Source organism: Anoplolepis gracilipes, chromosome 12, assembly GCF_047496725.1.
Source record: "Anoplolepis gracilipes chromosome 12, ASM4749672v1, whole genome shotgun sequence".
Classification (NCBI taxonomy): domain Eukaryota; kingdom Metazoa; phylum Arthropoda; class Insecta; order Hymenoptera; family Formicidae; genus Anoplolepis; species Anoplolepis gracilipes.
In genome coordinates this window covers 10,188,033-10,205,892 of record NC_132981.1, presented here as the reverse complement: position 1 = coordinate 10,205,892, position 17,860 = coordinate 10,188,033, and the positions used below count along the sequence as shown (strand labels likewise).

General features: G+C 36.9%; 3 protein-coding genes across 5 annotated transcripts in view; 1 reads left to right on the top strand and 2 right to left on the bottom strand.

Annotated features, from left to right (window-relative positions):
• Positions 1-12,852, bottom strand: part of Gprk2 (G protein-coupled receptor kinase 2) — a 71,322-nt gene extending 58,470 nt beyond the window's left edge. Inside the window, exon 1 of the mRNA XM_072902899.1 lies at positions 12,759-12,852. The gene's annotated coding sequence lies outside the window, so the exon portion shown is untranslated. The remainder of the gene's footprint in view (positions 1-12,758) is intronic.
• Pde6 (phosphodiesterase 6) lies at positions 789-12,154 on the top strand. Of its 3 annotated transcripts, none has more exons than XM_072903103.1 (13): positions 789-1,485; positions 3,116-3,308; positions 3,804-4,132; positions 4,483-4,719; positions 4,921-5,278; positions 5,502-5,671; positions 5,917-6,139; positions 6,386-6,461; positions 6,524-6,570; positions 6,961-7,236; positions 7,773-8,149; positions 8,288-8,724; positions 8,819-12,154. In XM_072903103.1, exons 2-13 carry the CDS (start codon positions 3,255-3,257, stop codon positions 9,454-9,456), a joined length of 3,222 nt encoding a protein of 1,073 aa, XP_072759204.1. In that variant the 5' UTR covers positions 789-1,485; positions 3,116-3,254; the 3' UTR covers positions 9,457-12,154. The 3 variants fall into 3 exon arrangements, with proteins under 3 accessions (XP_072759204.1, XP_072759205.1, XP_072759203.1); XM_072903104.1 differs by having other exon boundaries at positions 789-1,547; positions 6,386-6,460; positions 6,532-6,570; XM_072903102.1 differs by having other exon boundaries at positions 789-1,547.
• Positions 12,853-13,846: 994 nt separating the features above from the next.
• LOC140672131 (golgin subfamily A member 7) lies at positions 13,847-17,852 on the bottom strand. Its single transcript, XM_072903998.1, has 4 exons — positions 17,670-17,852; positions 17,008-17,067; positions 16,530-16,694; positions 13,847-16,383 (listed from the first exon to the last, which is right to left on the bottom strand). Exons 1-4 carry the CDS (start codon positions 17,676-17,678, stop codon positions 16,093-16,095), a joined length of 525 nt encoding a protein of 174 aa, XP_072760099.1. The 5' UTR covers positions 17,679-17,852; the 3' UTR covers positions 13,847-16,092.
• Between the last annotated feature and the right edge of the window lie 8 nt (positions 17,853-17,860).

Below are 17,860 nucleotides of genomic sequence, written 5' to 3'. Positions count from 1 at the left end.
TTAGCGCTGCGCGAGATCGTCTCGGAACCGGGATATCCTCCCAAGACTCAGACTCCCGGTTCTGTGAAATCTTATCCGAGAAAGTTCCGGACAAGTCCTCTGAAATTAGAATGAAGATCTGATAGTGTCTCGAGCGAGGAGAAATTGCCAAGGTTGTCAGCGAGCTGATCTTGAAAGCGTGACGTTAAAAGGGGGTGATTCTTCGAGGAGATGATGTTGTGAGTCGTTTCGCTCCGTCGAGCGAATTAAAGACCTCGTCGAGATCGACTTGTCACTAGACGTCGGTTGTCAGTCGACCAGCGCAAAGATCCAAGAGTTTCGTCTTTACTTACGCAAACAATTCCGTGGACGAGAGAAGGATGCGAACGAGGAAGACCAGTTTGCGAAGAAGATGTACCGGTAGATGCGGTTTCGTGCTCATGATCGCGCGTCATCGAATTGCGCCTTGATCCTGTCCCGCGCGAGAGATCGGAGCGATTCTACGATAAATAACTCGTGAGGAAGGCGCGGGGGAAGGGCTTTTCTATTTGTGAGGCCGACGACGTGGGGACGATCGAAGCCGCGTGCGGAGGAGGCGATGATCTCGTTCCCGGAAGCGGTCGGAGATCCTCTCGTTTAGAGCTCACACCGATCACGCGTGATCACCACTGAGCCTATCTGATGAGCTACTTTGACAAAGAATAAAAAGGGGTTCTAATCAGCCGATTAGTTTCGCGCGTAACCGTAATACGCTTGGAAAAAATAATTAATACAGAAATAAAAGAAAGGAATTAAGAATGCGAGAGACAGATAATGCAATAAAGTAGGAAGATTGTAAATTGATTGCGTTTATTGTCGATTTTGCGGACGAAAATGAAAAACGATGGAGAACACGCCGTGACAGATATATCGAATGGCGACGAACTTGAACGTGAAAAAAAATACGCGAGTCACGAGTATGCGTCTGCGTGATCGCGCGGCGACGTTTCGCGTCTCCAAATTTTGCCAAACGACGAGACAGTCGTACTTTCATTCGACGAGCTTTCGTTCGGTCGATCGCGATTGAACGCTTTTGGAAGCACGTTGCGTCCGCGACGCATGCAAGCACGAGAAGAGAAACGTCACAAACAATAGTCGACCGAATCTTTGTTGCGCTTGCAAAGAAGGATATCGACGCGGCGATAGAAATACGAAAGGAGATTTTCAATAAAAATGGAAAAACGTGCGACTTGCGTGTACATTCGTGCGTTCGATAATGTTTATTTTCAAGATAAATAGTGACGGATTTCTCTGTGAGAAACTTTTCGTGGCCCGTTGAAATAATGTCTCTTCCACGGATTCGTGGTTGTCAACAAAGGACTTGCGATTGTACGTGAAAAGGGACGAGCGGCTTTCACGTATAGCGAGAAACCACAAGTGACATTTCGCAGGAGTGATGGCTATTTCGGGCCAGACACGCGGGTGTGCTGCATTTATAAGACGATCGTCGCGAACGGTTTACCGCAGGTGAGCAATGCAGGTGGCTGTGTTTGCGCTGGTCGAGTTGCCGTATTTACTCTTGGTATTGTGTAAGTAAGCAATTAAATTCGCGTATTAAAAAATTCATCTCCCTCACGAATTCTTAAATATATGAAATGTATGAAAAGTACATAATATATCTAAAAATATTACGTATATATTTAATTTAATATATTTCTTGCGAAATTAATTTGAGAAAATTAACTTGCGATAGCCCCTTCAATATATAATAATATTAAATAGAGATATATACCATATTATAATAAACATAAGGTACATAGTAACACGTGATCCGCTAATAGCTTTCGAAAGTTATAAGTTACTACAGGTAAAGGGCTTTTATTAGATCAAAGTTTATGACGCAAATAAGCCACGAACTACTCTATTTAATTTCATTTAAATATAATTTGAAGAAATACCTACATGTACATAAATATAAAAATATATGAATTTTTGTTTTTCAAAAATTAAATTAAATAACAGTTTGATAAATTCAAAGCACATTCAAATGTAATACATACTTTAATTATTATAATAATGGCTCATTTATAAATGTAATATGATTTCATATGACGCGTTTCTTAAGAAAAATAATCACGACGCACAATGTGCTTGAACATAATAACAAATTCGCAATATTACATATCCACATGTCGCCATAATATTCCAATTATCCGCAGTCTCGGTTCCAATTTAGCGGATAAAATGTCGGAGTTACGAGAGCGAGAGATGCGCGCGGGAAGGATAATCATCGACAGGAAACGTATTAACAAGGGACTTAATGCGAAGCGGTTATTCTCGTTGAGAATTGCAGACGACGGCGGCAGCGGTGGCGGCGACTGGGCGGCTTCTTCATGAATATTAAATCGCATAATTTCATAATTCAGTGATTAGACGTGGATTTCCCCAGTGGGTCGTTGCCTTCGATCCCGCCCTCCCGTCCGCGAGAGAGGGAGAAAAGTAAAAGAGAACGAAAATGCGCGAGGGAGGAGATTTAATGAGGGAGAGAGAAGTCGTATATACGATTACAAAAATAAAAAATTTCGTACATGAAATATGAAATTTATATATAATCGCTTCTTGTCGGTCCTTGAAATATGTAAACGACGACGTTCCAAAACATTTGCGTAATCATAAAGTGTTAAAGCATTTTTCCAACAGTCGTATAAAATTTTGTCTAGATTATTCGAAGTGACACATCGCAAAAGAGAAATCGCGAATTACATCAGCGTAAATTATGTTAATTAACAAACGCAAAGCGATATGAAAAAAAAAATTAAGTTCTCTACATATTATTACTCTGTACACATATTCATATATTAAAAATCGATACGAATTGTTGAAGAGCATTCGTCTATAAATAAAATAGCGGCTTTGCGCTATAACAACAACAATCATGTGGTTAGGTTGAATCTTTGTTATCGCGTGTAATATAGCGAATTGTTTATTCAATTATTTATTTATTTAAATTAATTTAAATCACGTTATTCGATTTATGTCTGTCTGTTGATAAGTCACAAAAAATAATATTATTACGATATTATAAAATAAAATATATAAGAATAGAAGAATAAAAAAAAATACTTCACATCACGAAGAAACCACGAATTGCTTTCAGATTGGAATTTTCAAGACCCGCAAAGATAACGTCGGAAAACGATGAGATGTGAAGCCTTTTCACTAGCACCGCTCTCGCGACAAACATAACTGAACGTTCCTATTGCGCTCGATGCACGTCACATTAAGCTCAAGGTGATATGGAAGCGGAAGACGAAGTGGATGACGAGTTGTCGGAGGCTGCCGACACGGAAGTAATTAAACAAATTACATTAATATCTTTGTCGTCATAATCATATAATTGTGTTTTGACGATACTTGAGTAAAGACATTCAGAGCCCGAATATTTTAATAATTAAGAATTGTCAAAACAAACATATAAAAAGGTAGAAATATTTAAGTATCGCTTTAAATATATGTATTTTACTTTGTACAAAAATAGATCAAATATTTAAATAAATTACTATTTTTTTTTTAATTATTTAAATTTTATTTAAAAAAGCTCTGATATTGTAAAACACTAAAAATTATGTACAAAAATAATAATATCCAAATAATTAGAATTAAGGAGGAAAATAATTAAAGAAAAAACTGACTTGTGGAATATCTTTGAAACTGATTCTTTGAAAAGTATCTTATGAAACCGGGGCTTTTGTTTTTTTATACTTTTTATATCACAAATCAACTATATGTTAAAGATTAAAAGTAAATATTATAGTATACGACCAGACAATTTCGTTCTTTTGTAGGCAAACCACAACAACAATCTTGAGAATTTTGAGACAATGAAGATCTCTACGAAACCGGTGTCCGAGAGGACGCCGGAGAAAAACGACTGTCCTTTAGTGCGCTCGTTCAATCCCGAGCAATCGGAAGATGTCGATTCTATCGACGATAGTCCCGGAAAGTTAAAAACGTCCGCGCGACCAAAATCAAAAGTATCTCTAAGTACAAGCACAAAGACTGACGTGAAGGAGATTGAGATCGCCAAGCTGTGTAGAAGCAAGAAGGTCAGCTGTCAGGACACCATACACGAGTACGACGAGGACGACAACCTTACCATGGATAGAGTTGGGAGGTACTTAATTTATATTAAATTATTCTTGCCTTCTCCCTCCCTCTAATGACAATATTATTACTTAATTAAATATTATTATTTTTACATATTATTAATATAATTAAATTAATTATTTCTAAAGCTTTCTAAAAAATGTTAACGTTAAAGATGTACCAAGTGTTGTCAACATATTAGGTTTCATTTTTTATTAATGCAGAAATATTGATTAATATCATATTATCATTAATATAATATATTTAAAAAAAAATAAGTAATCATATAAAAAATAGAGATTCGAGTTAGCAAGATCTTACGTATGTTAGGTAAATTCACACACATACATTATATAATTAAATTCTTGAATGGCAAAGGTATCTAGAGGCGAATCCCGCTCTAGCCGAAACGTGGCTGCGGGAGAAAGCAAGCCTTCAGCTTCGGCAACGATTGCAGAGCACGTGCATGCTGCAAACGATAACACCAAATGCGCCGCGCGTGCAGCAAGAAGAAAATCTTATTAATCGGGGCAAACGCAACAGCGTTACATCCGATCTCTTTCAAACATGGTTGGCCTCGAGCTCACCCGCGAAGCGCAGCAGAAGTCCCAATAGGTAACCCGTAATAATCAAATAATGTATCGTAATATTTAATGTCTCACACCTTCGTGTATTTACACAATCAAATCGTATTATATTAAAATAATCTGTTAAGTAATTATTTAATATTACAATAATTTCTTTCTTTAAATTTCTCCTATCGCAAGACTCGTTTTGCAATTATACGAATCACATACCTACTACATTTTCTCATAGGACTCACAGCTCGCTAATGGGTCGTCGCGAGGAGCTCGGCAAACTGGACGAGAGCGATCTGTTTATGGAGCTAATAAGAGATGTGGCGAACGAACTGGACATAAACATCCTCTGCCACAAGATCTTGGTAAATGTCGGCCTACTTACTCATGCCGATCGCGGCAGTCTATTTTTGGCGAAGGGACCTCTGGACGATCGGTATCTCGTGGCAAAATTGTTTGACGTCAGGCAAGACACCGAACTCGAGGAAGCCATTCAACGGGCGAAGAACGAGGAGATCAAAATACCGTTCGGAGTCGGTATCGCCGGTTATGTGGCACAGACCAAGGAGATTATCAACATCAAGGATGCTTATAAGGTTTCTCACGCACATTCATCTTATGTATTCTTCGAGTTTAATCGATTCACCCTGAGCCACTAAAATCTTCTGATTCAATCTTACAATTTTTACAAGCGATAAAAAGGAATCTCTCAGGCAATTAATTCTCTGAATAATTCTGTTTAACAGCCAATTAATCGATGAGTCCTACACCTTCGATGTTGTTGAGATTAAAATAGAGATTTCTGTTGACATTTATCAGGATCCGAGATTCAACAGCACTATCGACATGCGAACCGGATATAAAACAACGTTAATCCTGTCGATGCCGATTTGCAATTACGAGGGCGACGTGATCGGAGTTGCTCAAATCATTAACAAGACAAACGGTAGCAACGAATTTACTGACAGAGACGTCGAAGTGTTTCAAAGGTAAATGAGAGAGATGTGAATTACCCGTGGAAAATATGTAACTGCCCTTGTAATAACAAGCATCAAACATTTGAACAGAGTCGTTTAAAGCGATGTTTTCGCATAACTGATTGCATAACGCAAGGCCAGTTACAAGACTATGTTGTAATTGCCGTATACGCAATTATAATCGGCGTCGCGCGCGATCGATGAGTTTATTAATACAATCGAGCATCTAATTTTATCTAACGTATCGATTGTCATAGATACCTTACGTTCTGCGGTATCGGCATACAGAACGCGCAACTGTTCGAGCTGTCCGTGCAGGAATACCGACGCAATCAGATACTCCTCAATCTGGCGAGAAACATATTCGAGGAGCAAAACAATCTCGAGTGTCTCGTCACGAAGATCATGACCGAGGCGAAGGAGCTCCTCAAGTGTGAGAGATGCGCCGTTTATTTACTTGACTTGGATTGCGGCGAGGCAGTAAGTGTGTTTTCTATTTGCGAAAGAGATTTTAAATCCATGTGGAATATATTTGTCATTGTGGAATCGTAATAGAATTATTAGAAAATTTAGAAAATGATTCTCGAACCAAACTACATATACCTACATGTGTGTAATGGAAACAGACACGTTTAATTGAACATAATATTCGATTAATCAAATGTCTCGTGCGACTATTAAAGAGCACTAGAGTAAAAGATGCTAAGGGTAAGTCTCGTGTTCTAGGGGCATCTCGAGAAAATCGTCGAACGGCCTGGGAAATCAGTGCAAGAGAGCAGAAAACCGTTGTCGAGAAGAGAGGTGAGTGGCACCGTCACGTGTTACTCGAATTCGTAAGTCTGATGATCTTTTTCTCTTTCCTGGCGGCTCAGAGTAACAACATCGACATGGAGGACATTTTTCAACAGCACGTGAGTAATCCGATCAAGTTTTCAAACCAGGATATATATATAAATAAAAATAAAAATTTTACAGTTATTTTCCAGCATTCTTCGATGAACTAAACGGATTTTACCGTTTCTTCGCTTTACTTTCGTGACATTAATCGAATTCATTTAAGAATTGAATCTTTCTAATAGCAGACAAAATATATAGATTTTTTTTCTGAGAGAAAATCTTTAAGGTTTTAATTTTGTTTCTCGCTAAATACAATTTATTATAAAATTTAGAATACATTTACATGAAATAACTTGAAAATTAAGAGATAAAAAAAAGATAAATAAAATTAATAATAAAAAATATTAGTAGATATTCTTTTTTATATAAGACGCTATATTATATTACATCTCTATTTTTCTCAGACGGAAGACACCAAATTCACCATGGTCTTCGAGATGGAGAACGAAACGCAGGAAGCACGAGTCTATCGACCAAGCAACAATGACCTATCGAGTCCCTTGGGACAAATCGCGAGATACGTCGCCGCGACGGGTCAGATTCTCAACATTGGTGACGTCGCCACGTGGTTGAAGAAAGACGTAATGGAGAGCAGGAAAAATCCCATTAGGAGTATCCTGTGCATGCCGATCGTTAACGGACAGAGAATCGTTATCGGAGTTGCTCAATTGATCAACAAGGTCTGAATTGATAATCTCCTTCTCAATTTCTAAATAATACTCCACAATCATCTTGAATAATCTATTATAATCTGTTGTTGATAATTTGCATGTATTATAGATACTTTGCATTTAATCCTTAATAATTCTTAATCTGTATGCTATATACACGATTATTACATTGCTGGTTTTTTTTAGAATAATATGTTACTTGAGTGTGCAAATCGCTATATGAAACAGCGACAATTTCTGCATATATCTCCATATTTTCGCGTGCAATTGAAATTATATAAAAATTAAAAAGAATTATGTAGATACATATATATGTATATTAATAAAAATATATAATTTAATTATTTATGCTATTAATATAAATATTGCCAAATAGATTCGTAAAAAACCATATATTCCTATTTCAAGAATGTATTATAAATATATATATATATATATATATATATATATATTATATATAAATGTACAAGTATCATATAAGATGAAACTGATAAAAGAATCATCGCAAATGCGCGATTATTGACAATGAAAAAAATTCCTTGCAGGATAACGGCACGTCTTTCACCGACTCGGATGTATCGATATTCGAGGCGTTCGCCATCTTCTGTGGTCTCGGCATTCATAATACGCAAATGTACGAGTCTGCGTGCAAACTGATGGCGAAACAAAAGGTGGCCCTTGAGTGTCTGAGCTATCACGCGACCGCCAACAACGAAGACGCTTTGCGACTCGTCTCCGATACCATACCGTCCGCGGAAACATATAATCTCTACAGTTTCACGTTCATCGATTTCGATCTCACCGACGACGACACGTGTCGTGCCACCATCAGGATGTTCAAACAGTGCGATCTCATACAGAAGTTTCATATACCGTACGACGTCCTGTGCAGATGGATACTCAGTGTAAAGAAGAATTACAGGTGAATATATATATATACATATATATTTCAATTTAGTTTTAGTGCTAAATTTAATTTTACCGTTGAAAACAATGTTTTTAGAGATACTAAACGCACGATTTTAAATAGAATTGTGAAAGTAGAAATTATTTTTGACAGGCCAGTGAAGTATCATAATTGGCGGCACGCGCTGAACGTCGCGCAAACGATGTTCGCGATGCTGAAGACTGGCAAAATGGAGCAATTCATGACCGATTTGGAAATTCTCGGCCTTCTGGTCGCTTGTCTCTGTCACGATCTGGACCATCGCGGTACCAACAACGCATTCCAAACGAAAACGGAATCTCCACTGGCGATCCTCTACTCGACCAGCACGATGGAACATCATCACTTCGATCAGTGCGTCATGATTCTAAATTCCGACAGCAACAATATCTTTCAAAGTCTATCAATGGAGGACTACAGACGTGTGATGAAAGTCGTGGAGAGCGCTATTCTATCGACCGATCTGGCGATGTACTTCAAGAAGAGGAATCGTTTCATGGAGGTGATCGATGAAGGCGAATTCGATTGGCAGAGCGAAGAGAAAAAAGAACGTAAGATCACTTGATACTTTATTTTACATTTCACTTGTTTGCCACCTTTTTCTTTATCAAATATGACTAATTAATTTTGACTGTTCTTTCGTAGTACTATGTGGTATGATGATGACGGCGTGCGACGTGAGCGCGATAGCAAAGCCCTGGGATGTGCAGCATCGCGTGGCGAAGCTGGTAGCCGACGAGTTTTTCGACCAAGGCGATCTAGAACGTTTACAGCTCAACCAACAGCCGGTGGCGATGATGGACCGTGAGAGGCGAGATGAATTACCACAGATGCAAGTCGGTTTCATCGATGTCATTTGCCTACCGCTCTACAAGGTCATGTCGGAGACATTCCCGTGGATAAAGCCACTTCACGAGGGTACCATCGAAAACCGGAAACACTGGCAGGACTTGGCGGAAAAAGTCGAGATGGGACTGACGTGGATCGATCGCGACACAATCGAGGAACCAGTGGAAGAATTCGTCTCTTACGAACCTAGAGATATCGAGTTCACGGTTACAACGTTAAATTGCGCTCATGCCGACAGAAAGGAACAAGTGCCGGAAAAGTCGACTCTCGGTAGATTCGCCTCGTTGAGGAAGGGTGGACGTACATTGAGCAAAGGAGTTCGACATCGTATCAGCAGGTCTCTCTACGCTAGAAGCAGCTCAGAGGACGCCGGCAAATCGAAAGCGTTGCTCCCGGAACGAAAGAATCGGAACAAACTGTGCCTGCTCATTTGACGGCTAACTTCAACGACGCTCGAAAGCATTCCTGAATGATGCCGTATCGAACGGTTTATGATATGTATCTTGAAATGAATATTTCAATACACGTCGCAGCTTCCAGATCGTGGAAAATGAAATCTCCCGATGCCATTATGAAAGCTAAACGCACTTTGACAGATAATCCGTGGATGAATGTAACTTTCACGAGAAAAGAGCTTCAAGATGAACTTCTTAGAAATCGCTCTTAAGAAGATAACCTGCTCTAATAACGTAATTGAACTACTCACGATGAATGAATAATGCCAAAAAGTTATTTAAAATAACATTTAAGCTACTTTTGCAGCGGCGAAATATTTATGGGAAATGAATCCTTTTCGGAAATTATCAGGAGAGAAAAAAACATTGATATGTGTAGAAATTGTCATACACGACTACAATATTTGCAATTTAAAAATGATTGTTTTGATAAGTAAAATTGATTAAAATTGATCAAAATAAGAAAATAGAGAGAAGCAGCAGTGAAAAGAGATAATATAAGTTTCGCAACTTATAAAAATCAAAAACATGAAAAAAACGAGTTTAATTAGATCCGAAAAAATTGATGACATATTGTTGAAAAAAAAGTAGCAACAAGTCTCAAAGAATTAATGTCTAAAAAAAGATAATTAAAAAAAAATAATTAACCGAAATAAATAAGACAATTTAAATTTTTTTTATGAGAAAAAAATAATCTAATTTAAACAAAATTGGTTTCATAATTGCTCGCTTCATGATATGTACGAAAATAAAGAGATTTAAATATCTTGATATTATTTTTTTTTTATTGAATTGAACACAAATTCAAATCAAAATATTCAGAAAAGAACTCGACATTATATTAAGTGAAATTTAGTACGCAAAAAAAAAAGAGATAAGATTACGTAACAGGCAAATGCATAATATTAACAATCTGAGAAAGGAAACACATATTCGAAGATATCTTATATTGACTATGACGTATTTTTCTCTATGCCATTATCCGGCAAAAGGTAAAAAATGACGAATCAAAATCCGCAGTAATAATAATAATGATAAACTTTCGCGGTACAAAATCAACGAACCAAACGTAAAAAGTAAAAAAGGAGAAAAGGAAAAAAAATATCACACAGAAAAGAGGAAAGAGAAGAATATCCGAAGTGATGTCTCACAAAAAGTCGGATCTCGAGAAGACTGTTGCCCGTAGATTTTAAGGCGATAATACATAGACACGGTATTACGTAAACGTGTATGTACATTTAGTCGATGGCTAGGTAGTTAGAGAACTTGACGGTCGGTCGTTGCACCTCACAACGACATTGCTCATAATCGCAATCCCGTAGAGCGCGAGGGAGTGTGCTGTATGTGTGCATGTGAACACATTGGGCATCGTCGAATGATAATGATGAAGAATTCAATTTTGACAATCTTTTTGTATCGCATCTCGATGATATTCTAGGCTATATGTATTGCTCGGCGGGCGAAGGGATCGATGACATGCTTTGCAGATCGAGGACGTGCAAAGTCGGACTCGCGGACACGCTGCTCCACGATATGCAATTCAAATTATAAAGAAGTGCAATTTTTAATTGCTTTGGTTATTTCAGATCTCTCCTCGCAAAGCGATCTCCGCGATAATGAAGATGAGAGTTAAATTAATACGGTTGAAATAAAAATTGCTCAAATTGATTTCTTAATTTAAATCAATTCGAGTATTTAAAATTTTTTTCAGCAAAATAAATAAGTTTAAAACACTTTAAATTTTGTAAATAAAAAAATCTCAAGTAAATGCGTTTAAAATATTTTAAATTCCATAAGTAGCAAAGTTTCGCATTTACAATTTTGTAAAAACGCAATCTGAAGTAAGTAGAATTAAAATGTTTTAAGATCGTGTAGATAAAGAATTTTAACTCTAAGCGTAAAAATTTCAACGATTTTAAATTTTATAAAAGTATATAAAGAGAATATATTTAAAAAAAAAAAAAAAAGTATAAGCACATGCGCGCAACATTTTCAATTTCGTATGTGAGAAAATAAAAAAATTTTATCTTCTTTTATGGAACTTGTAGCTGGCTTATAGTTGCAAACACGATCGCATATTCATCATTAACTCTCGTCATATATATATGTACATAACGAATTATATATGAGTACATAGCGAGCGGCGGCACTTTGGTATCGCGGTTAATCAGCGCTTGTAAACGGAGGCAATGATAGGATTAAATCGTACACGCATGCACGCATGCAAACGTGCGTAATCTGTGACGCAAGCATGAACGCGAGTCCACCGCGATTATTTCCAATTCGAGTTTTGTACATTGACCTTTCGGGAGATCGCGACAAACGCGAATATTACGTTCGCTCATTCGTTTGTATTTCCGTTATTTCATTATTACGCGTGTTATCTGATCGGAGAGCGACTCCGATCTCAAAGCAATTTCAATGCGTGGTAAAATTTTTTCTCTTTTTTTTTTGTTTATTATCGATTAAATTAAATGACAGATATCTCGGATGAAAATTTGCGCGTACGAAATCGGTGTTACTTCCTACAGAATTTCTCAAGCGTTTTTGGATGAGTCTGAGAGTTAAGCAACACGAAAACGAGACTGGTTTCTAGTCTTTTGATATAGCTGCGAATCAATATGCCTATCAGAAATTGTTGCACACGGTCAAATAAAATCTGGATGTGCTCAAACAACTGCTCGAATATACCAAATTATTTTAAACCCCTCAAGAACACAGTAACATAAGATTTAAAAAAAAATACGATTTTTAAATATAAATATTTATCAAATATAATTTGCGTATAAATACGCGCTATATTCTTATTAAAAGTCTTGTTTTGAGCAGAATATTATTCGAAAATAATTATTTTAATAAAAACGCAATATTTTAATATTGCAAAATCTAAAAAAATTATTTAAAAATATTTATCTTAGGAATATTAATTTGTTTCTATTGTCACCATTTTAATAAAAAAAACTAATTATATTACTAGCTGAAGAAAATACTGTTAAAAATCATTATGAAAAAGTAATTGTTAATTTTTTTAATCAATCATAATTCATCATTATAATTAATGAATCTCTCAAGAGTTTGATTTATTAGCCGGTTTATAACTAAGCATTAAAGATAAAATATTATTAAAAATTTCGTTTTTAAACCATCAAATATTTTTTCTGTTCTTTCGCAGAAAAGAAGACTTATTGATATTACCGATCATAATAATGGGTATCTGCTCAAGTTTGGCGCCACGCAAAATGGAAAAATTTAATACATATGAGTCGAAATATAACACATACCTGGTGCATTCATTGTGCTTTGGCTGCACTTTGACGGGAAAGTGATTTGAAGACGACTTTGAGCAACCTTGACGAACTCCATGCAGGACGACACACAGGAACGGATTTCGATGCTGAAATCACGATACCGAAATCAAAACATTTTACGAGAAATATTTGATAATCTTTTGCGCGTAGAGATCCTCTTTCAAACAGTAACAATCGTGAGGAAAGTACGAAGCGAATAATCACGCGCGTTTTCACGGCAGGTAATTTCATGCATATTAACTGTCAGATCGAAGATTCTACGGAAAATTCGATATTGCAATTCTCGGAATATCGAGGCAGTTAAAATATTTCAAGCGAATCGATCGCAACAATTGAAATAATGAATCATTAAAAAAGAATATAATAATTACAACTTAATATAAAGGCACTTTACCTAACGATGATCCAAGCATATTTCTGCACTTTGGCGGGAAAATAACGCAGTGAGATGATACGCGACATCGAGGCGGATCGCCGCGTTACCGAGATCGCGATACTGATATATAATAACGATCGCGCATTACAAACGCTTTATAAAACACTCCCGATAATTCTTCGCGCGCGACATTCACTTTTAAGCGATAACGATCGCGGAAAATGTACAGATCCGTTGCGATCCGCCGCGACCCGTTCCGTTACTGATTACGATTTGAAGTTCGTTGAGAAAGTGACGCTTGCGATTCTCGAAGTATCGAAGCGCCTCCACCTGCTTTCTCCATTGGTCACGATGTTTAAGAGGGCGTAGCGAACTGTAAATTTTGCAAATACTGCAGGCGGGTTTTTTAAATATGCCACTATAAATATAAATTATATAATGATATATAGACTTATATATTTTATATATATATATATATATATAAAAGGATCTATATTATATATATATGATATAGATCATGTTATATAAATATCTTTAATTTATATATATATATATATATATATATATATATATATATATATAAATATGTATATACATATGTATATACATTATAGTCTGTAATTATGCATATAAATTATCGATAGGGAATTAAATTTTTAAAAGACAGCCTCCAAAACAAAATATATATGAGCTCTTACGCCGTTTTAATTATTAAAACATTTAGAAATTACATTCGTAACACGATGGTGTCCTTTACATTTTACGGATCATCTCAATCCAATATTGGTCCTACTAAATTAAATTAAGTATAAACAACGATTTGCTTCTTTTTTTTTATACTCCGTGTGTCGACGATTAATCCGCTATATATACATTATATGCAAACATGCGTATGTTGCATGTAGTCAGAGCACCGTGTACGTGATATTGCGACGTGCAAAAGAATTGGGCAACAAAAAAAAAACCTTTTCCTAATGTCGCTTCCTGTTTGAAAAATCGTCTTTCTTTCGTTTGGAAAAATCCATCTCCTTCAGTCGTTCCTCTCTCTCTCTCTCTCTCTCTCTCTCTCTCTCTTTCTCTCTTCGATGCTCTCTAATTCGTACGTTTCTTCTTCTACACGCTCGTCCGCGCTAGGAAATCGTACGCCGAGGCAGTGACACGTTGATTTGGCAAGATTTTTCTTTTCTTTTAACAATACGTCGCATTACAACGTCAGACAGGCGCTCCGCGCGCATTGTGACCAAAAATGAGAGAGATCGTTCACCATTTGTATGCGATACCGCGATAATATCATAAATCGAGAATCGCAACCTAAACTCGATTCGTGATCTATACGAATAATATTGACCAAGTAATGCCACGCCAAAGAAAAATATGTTGTTCTTGATGGCACTTGTTGCTCCGACACTTTAGGCTCCCGAAGTGCGAATAAGAGAAAGTAAATGTAGATATGGTGTTGCGTCGTTGTATCGTTTGAGATCATCATTTACAACTAATTAACAAAGTAGAGAAAACATTCAGTATATCACGAGCGGATCTCGAGGACTCGCGAACGGAGATCGGCGACGACAGCCAACGGGCGTTCAATTTCCACTAAGAGAGCGGATTAAAGTGACGTACAAAATATCTCGCGTTGCATCGCAAATGGTTTCGGCTTATCCTTGATCACAATGCCAATCGATTTGAATTCGTAATTTACTCTTTGCGTTTATGCATTTTTTTTTCTTTAGCCAATCCTCGGATTTCCCTGATAGCGCAACGTGTGCTTGTAATATCAAACAAATTCTATCTTCTTTTGTTGTCGAGAGATATCCATTCGCGCCGAAACACCACAACCGATATATGTATATAATTAAGTATGCGAAATGAGACTTGTTTTCTTGCATGTGGATACATAAACGCAATGGAAGATACATCGCGGAAGATGAGAAGAATTATCATTCGTTTGAGCGTTCATCGAAAGTGTAACTTATTAAAGTTCTCGGTTAGGTTTTTCGGTGGACTCTCTCTCTCTGAACAACACGCACGCACCATAGACGTTAAACTCGAATGCCATCTTTTCATTAAATAATTCACGCAAACACACATTTCATTCACGTCTCGTTAATTAAATGCAGATGATACGATAAAGTCATAAATGAACAGTAAAAAAATATGTAGACCCCATTGTATACATGACGAATCAATATAGCGGCTCACGATAAACAATTTGATTGTTTAATCACATCTAGCAATGTAAACAACGAGATTATTTTTTCCACCTCCGCAATCTTTGATTCGCCACATACACTTCATATATACTTTCGTATGTTACATGTTCTGTACGCATATAGAAAAATTGAACTTATAGAAGTGCCACGGCTTCGTTTTACATCCACGCGCTTCGATGCATGCTTTCTCTTCTTCGAGAAGCTGCCGTTTAAGATCGAGACATCACGAACGCCAATGAACGCGAGACTCTCTCGTCACAATTAGGCCAACTTTGTGTAAGCATGTTATTCTAATTAGATTGACAGGTAAATCTACGACAATGAAATCTCCACAAATCATTCGCAATACATACTTTTGTTTCCTGTAAGTTTCCACACACATATTTTATCGTTTATTTACGATATTTTATTTTTAGGACTAAGTACGACTAAGTTCGACCCGATAGCAAGAGAGTTTCAGCTCATTGCACGTGTATTCGGCAAGATTAAATGTGCAAGATGCACCTAAGCGACCTGCGACCTGCAAGATATCATCATTGAATCCCTCCAGCCTTGCAGGATTCCTGCACACTGCGCAACCGGCTCAAACTAACCGGTATGCCCCGTAATCATGCCGACAGGCACTCACGAGCGCGTGCATGTCCGTGATTCTGACGAGGTAATGTCCAAAGTGCTGCGCGGGGGGTCACATGAAGAACTCCCTGGATCGGCTAATATGCAGTCACGACGCAGGTCTATCCAGTACCGAGATCTCTATTAGCCTTAGCCCGCGGGTCGTTGGATCCGTCAGTAGGAGGCCACGTGGCTTGTATACCCGATCATTCTGCTCGCTGACAAATTTGGCAACTTTACGTAGACATTTCTCATAATGTGTCTCAGTACAGATGCTTATCAGATAACCCGTGAGACAATATAGGCAGCTCTCGCAGTAGGTGGAACAGCTAGCACGCTCTGCTTCCGCGAAGTAGTTGTTCAACTGATTAATCGTGTACTCGAACAACTGTCTGTCCAGCTAAATCGAAAGATATGTTGTAATAAATATTTCTCGATCAGCTTTTTTTTTTTTTTTTATTTTCAAGTTTCATTATAATCCTAGAGCATTACTAGAGATTATATAATTATAAAGATTGAAACATTTGAATCATTTGAAATACTCACTCTACTTTCCAGTTCTGTCGGAAATCGCGTTTGAAATTTAACCATCGTTCCTTCGCTGTAATCACGCTGTATAAAAACTTTCTGACAGTTCTGAGGAGGCCCTCCACCTGCTTGCCCTCGTCCCGCAGACATATCTTCCAATGGTGTGAGGGCAGCATGATTACTCTGAAAAACATAATATAGCCATTTTCATTTTTATCCTATGTTAGAAATATAAAATTAAATCAATATTTAAGTATTAATTTGTAGTCTACTATTTATATATTTCATATATATTATAACATATATATATATATATATATATATATATATATATATTAAATTTTTATTCTTATTCATATTAATAAATAATAAATATTAAAAATAATGCTGCATATTATTTTTTGTATCGATAATAATAATGTTACTAAATATAATTTATAATTTTGATTATAACGTTAATAACGTTGATATTAGATTCTTTTGTACACTAACGTACTTTTCTCTCGTGAATAACATCTTCAGGCAGTACGCATAATGACTTCTTCGAACTTGCGCTCTATAAAATAAAATGTAATATTGATGCATCGTACAACCTATTTTTAAATCTTTTTGTTTAAAAATTCTGTTAATTTATTCTCTTTTTCCCACAGATATCATGATATATGCTTGATATCTTTTTTACATTAGCTTCTATCAACTAATAAGTATTAATAATTGTACACATATTGCTGATAAAGATACTAGTCATTTGACATTAGCATCAGCTTGCATACATTGACATACTTTTCTATCTTTATTGACCTATTTAAATTATACTCCTAACAATCTTTTTAAATCTTGTTGTAGACAAAATACAACTTAATATTAAAGCATGGATCTTCACACACAAGTTCTCTCTTGAAAAGTCTCATATTTCCTTTTATTTTGCTTGTAACTAACCACAAAACCGCACCCAGGTCTCACCTCGAAAATCGAGAAGACAAACAATCGCATTCTCGCTCATCAATTAAGGACCGAACCGACGGACAAGAAAAGACATTTTCGAGGAAGGAATTGTCAAAAGAAGAGCGGAAGAAAGAGCGTTATCGGGGTTGATGACTTGACAGCCAGGATACGGGAAGCTTCCAAACGAGAGAAAGCACAGGACGGAGGACTCACCAGTGGCATTTTGAGCTTCGTCTTGCCGGCTATGTGCTGTACGTTTTCGACGAAAATCGAGCTCGACTCTTATCGTCGTGCTCACGGACCGTGCACCCGGTTCCTCGGATTCGACGATTATACGTCGAGACAATCGTAGGACCAGCAGCACCGCACAAGAACAGATCCACACCACGACTTGCGATCGCCAT

What these genes read in the sequence shown, in the direction of transcription:
- LOC140672131 (XM_072903998.1), bottom strand. An exon ending in ATGTTATTCACGAGAGAAAA is followed by an intron (nt 16,695 to 17,007) that starts GTACGTTAGTGT and finishes TATGTTTTTCAG; the next exon opens with AGTAATCATGCTGCCCTCAC. An exon ending in CGACAGAACTGGAAAGTAGA is followed by an intron (nt 16,384 to 16,529) that starts GTGAGTATTTCA and finishes CTTTCGATTTAG; the next exon opens with CTGGACAGACAGTTGTTCGA.
- Pde6 (XM_072903103.1), top strand. Translation starts at nt 3,255, where the DNA reads ATGGAAGCGGAAGACGAAGTGGATGACGAGTTGTCGGAGGCTGCCGAC. An exon ending in TTGCTCAATTGATCAACAAG is followed by an intron (nt 7,237 to 7,772) that starts GTCTGAATTGAT and finishes AATTCCTTGCAG; the next exon opens with GATAACGGCACGTCTTTCAC. An exon ending in AGTGTAAAGAAGAATTACAG is followed by an intron (nt 8,150 to 8,287) that starts GTGAATATATAT and finishes TATTTTTGACAG; the next exon opens with GCCAGTGAAGTATCATAATT.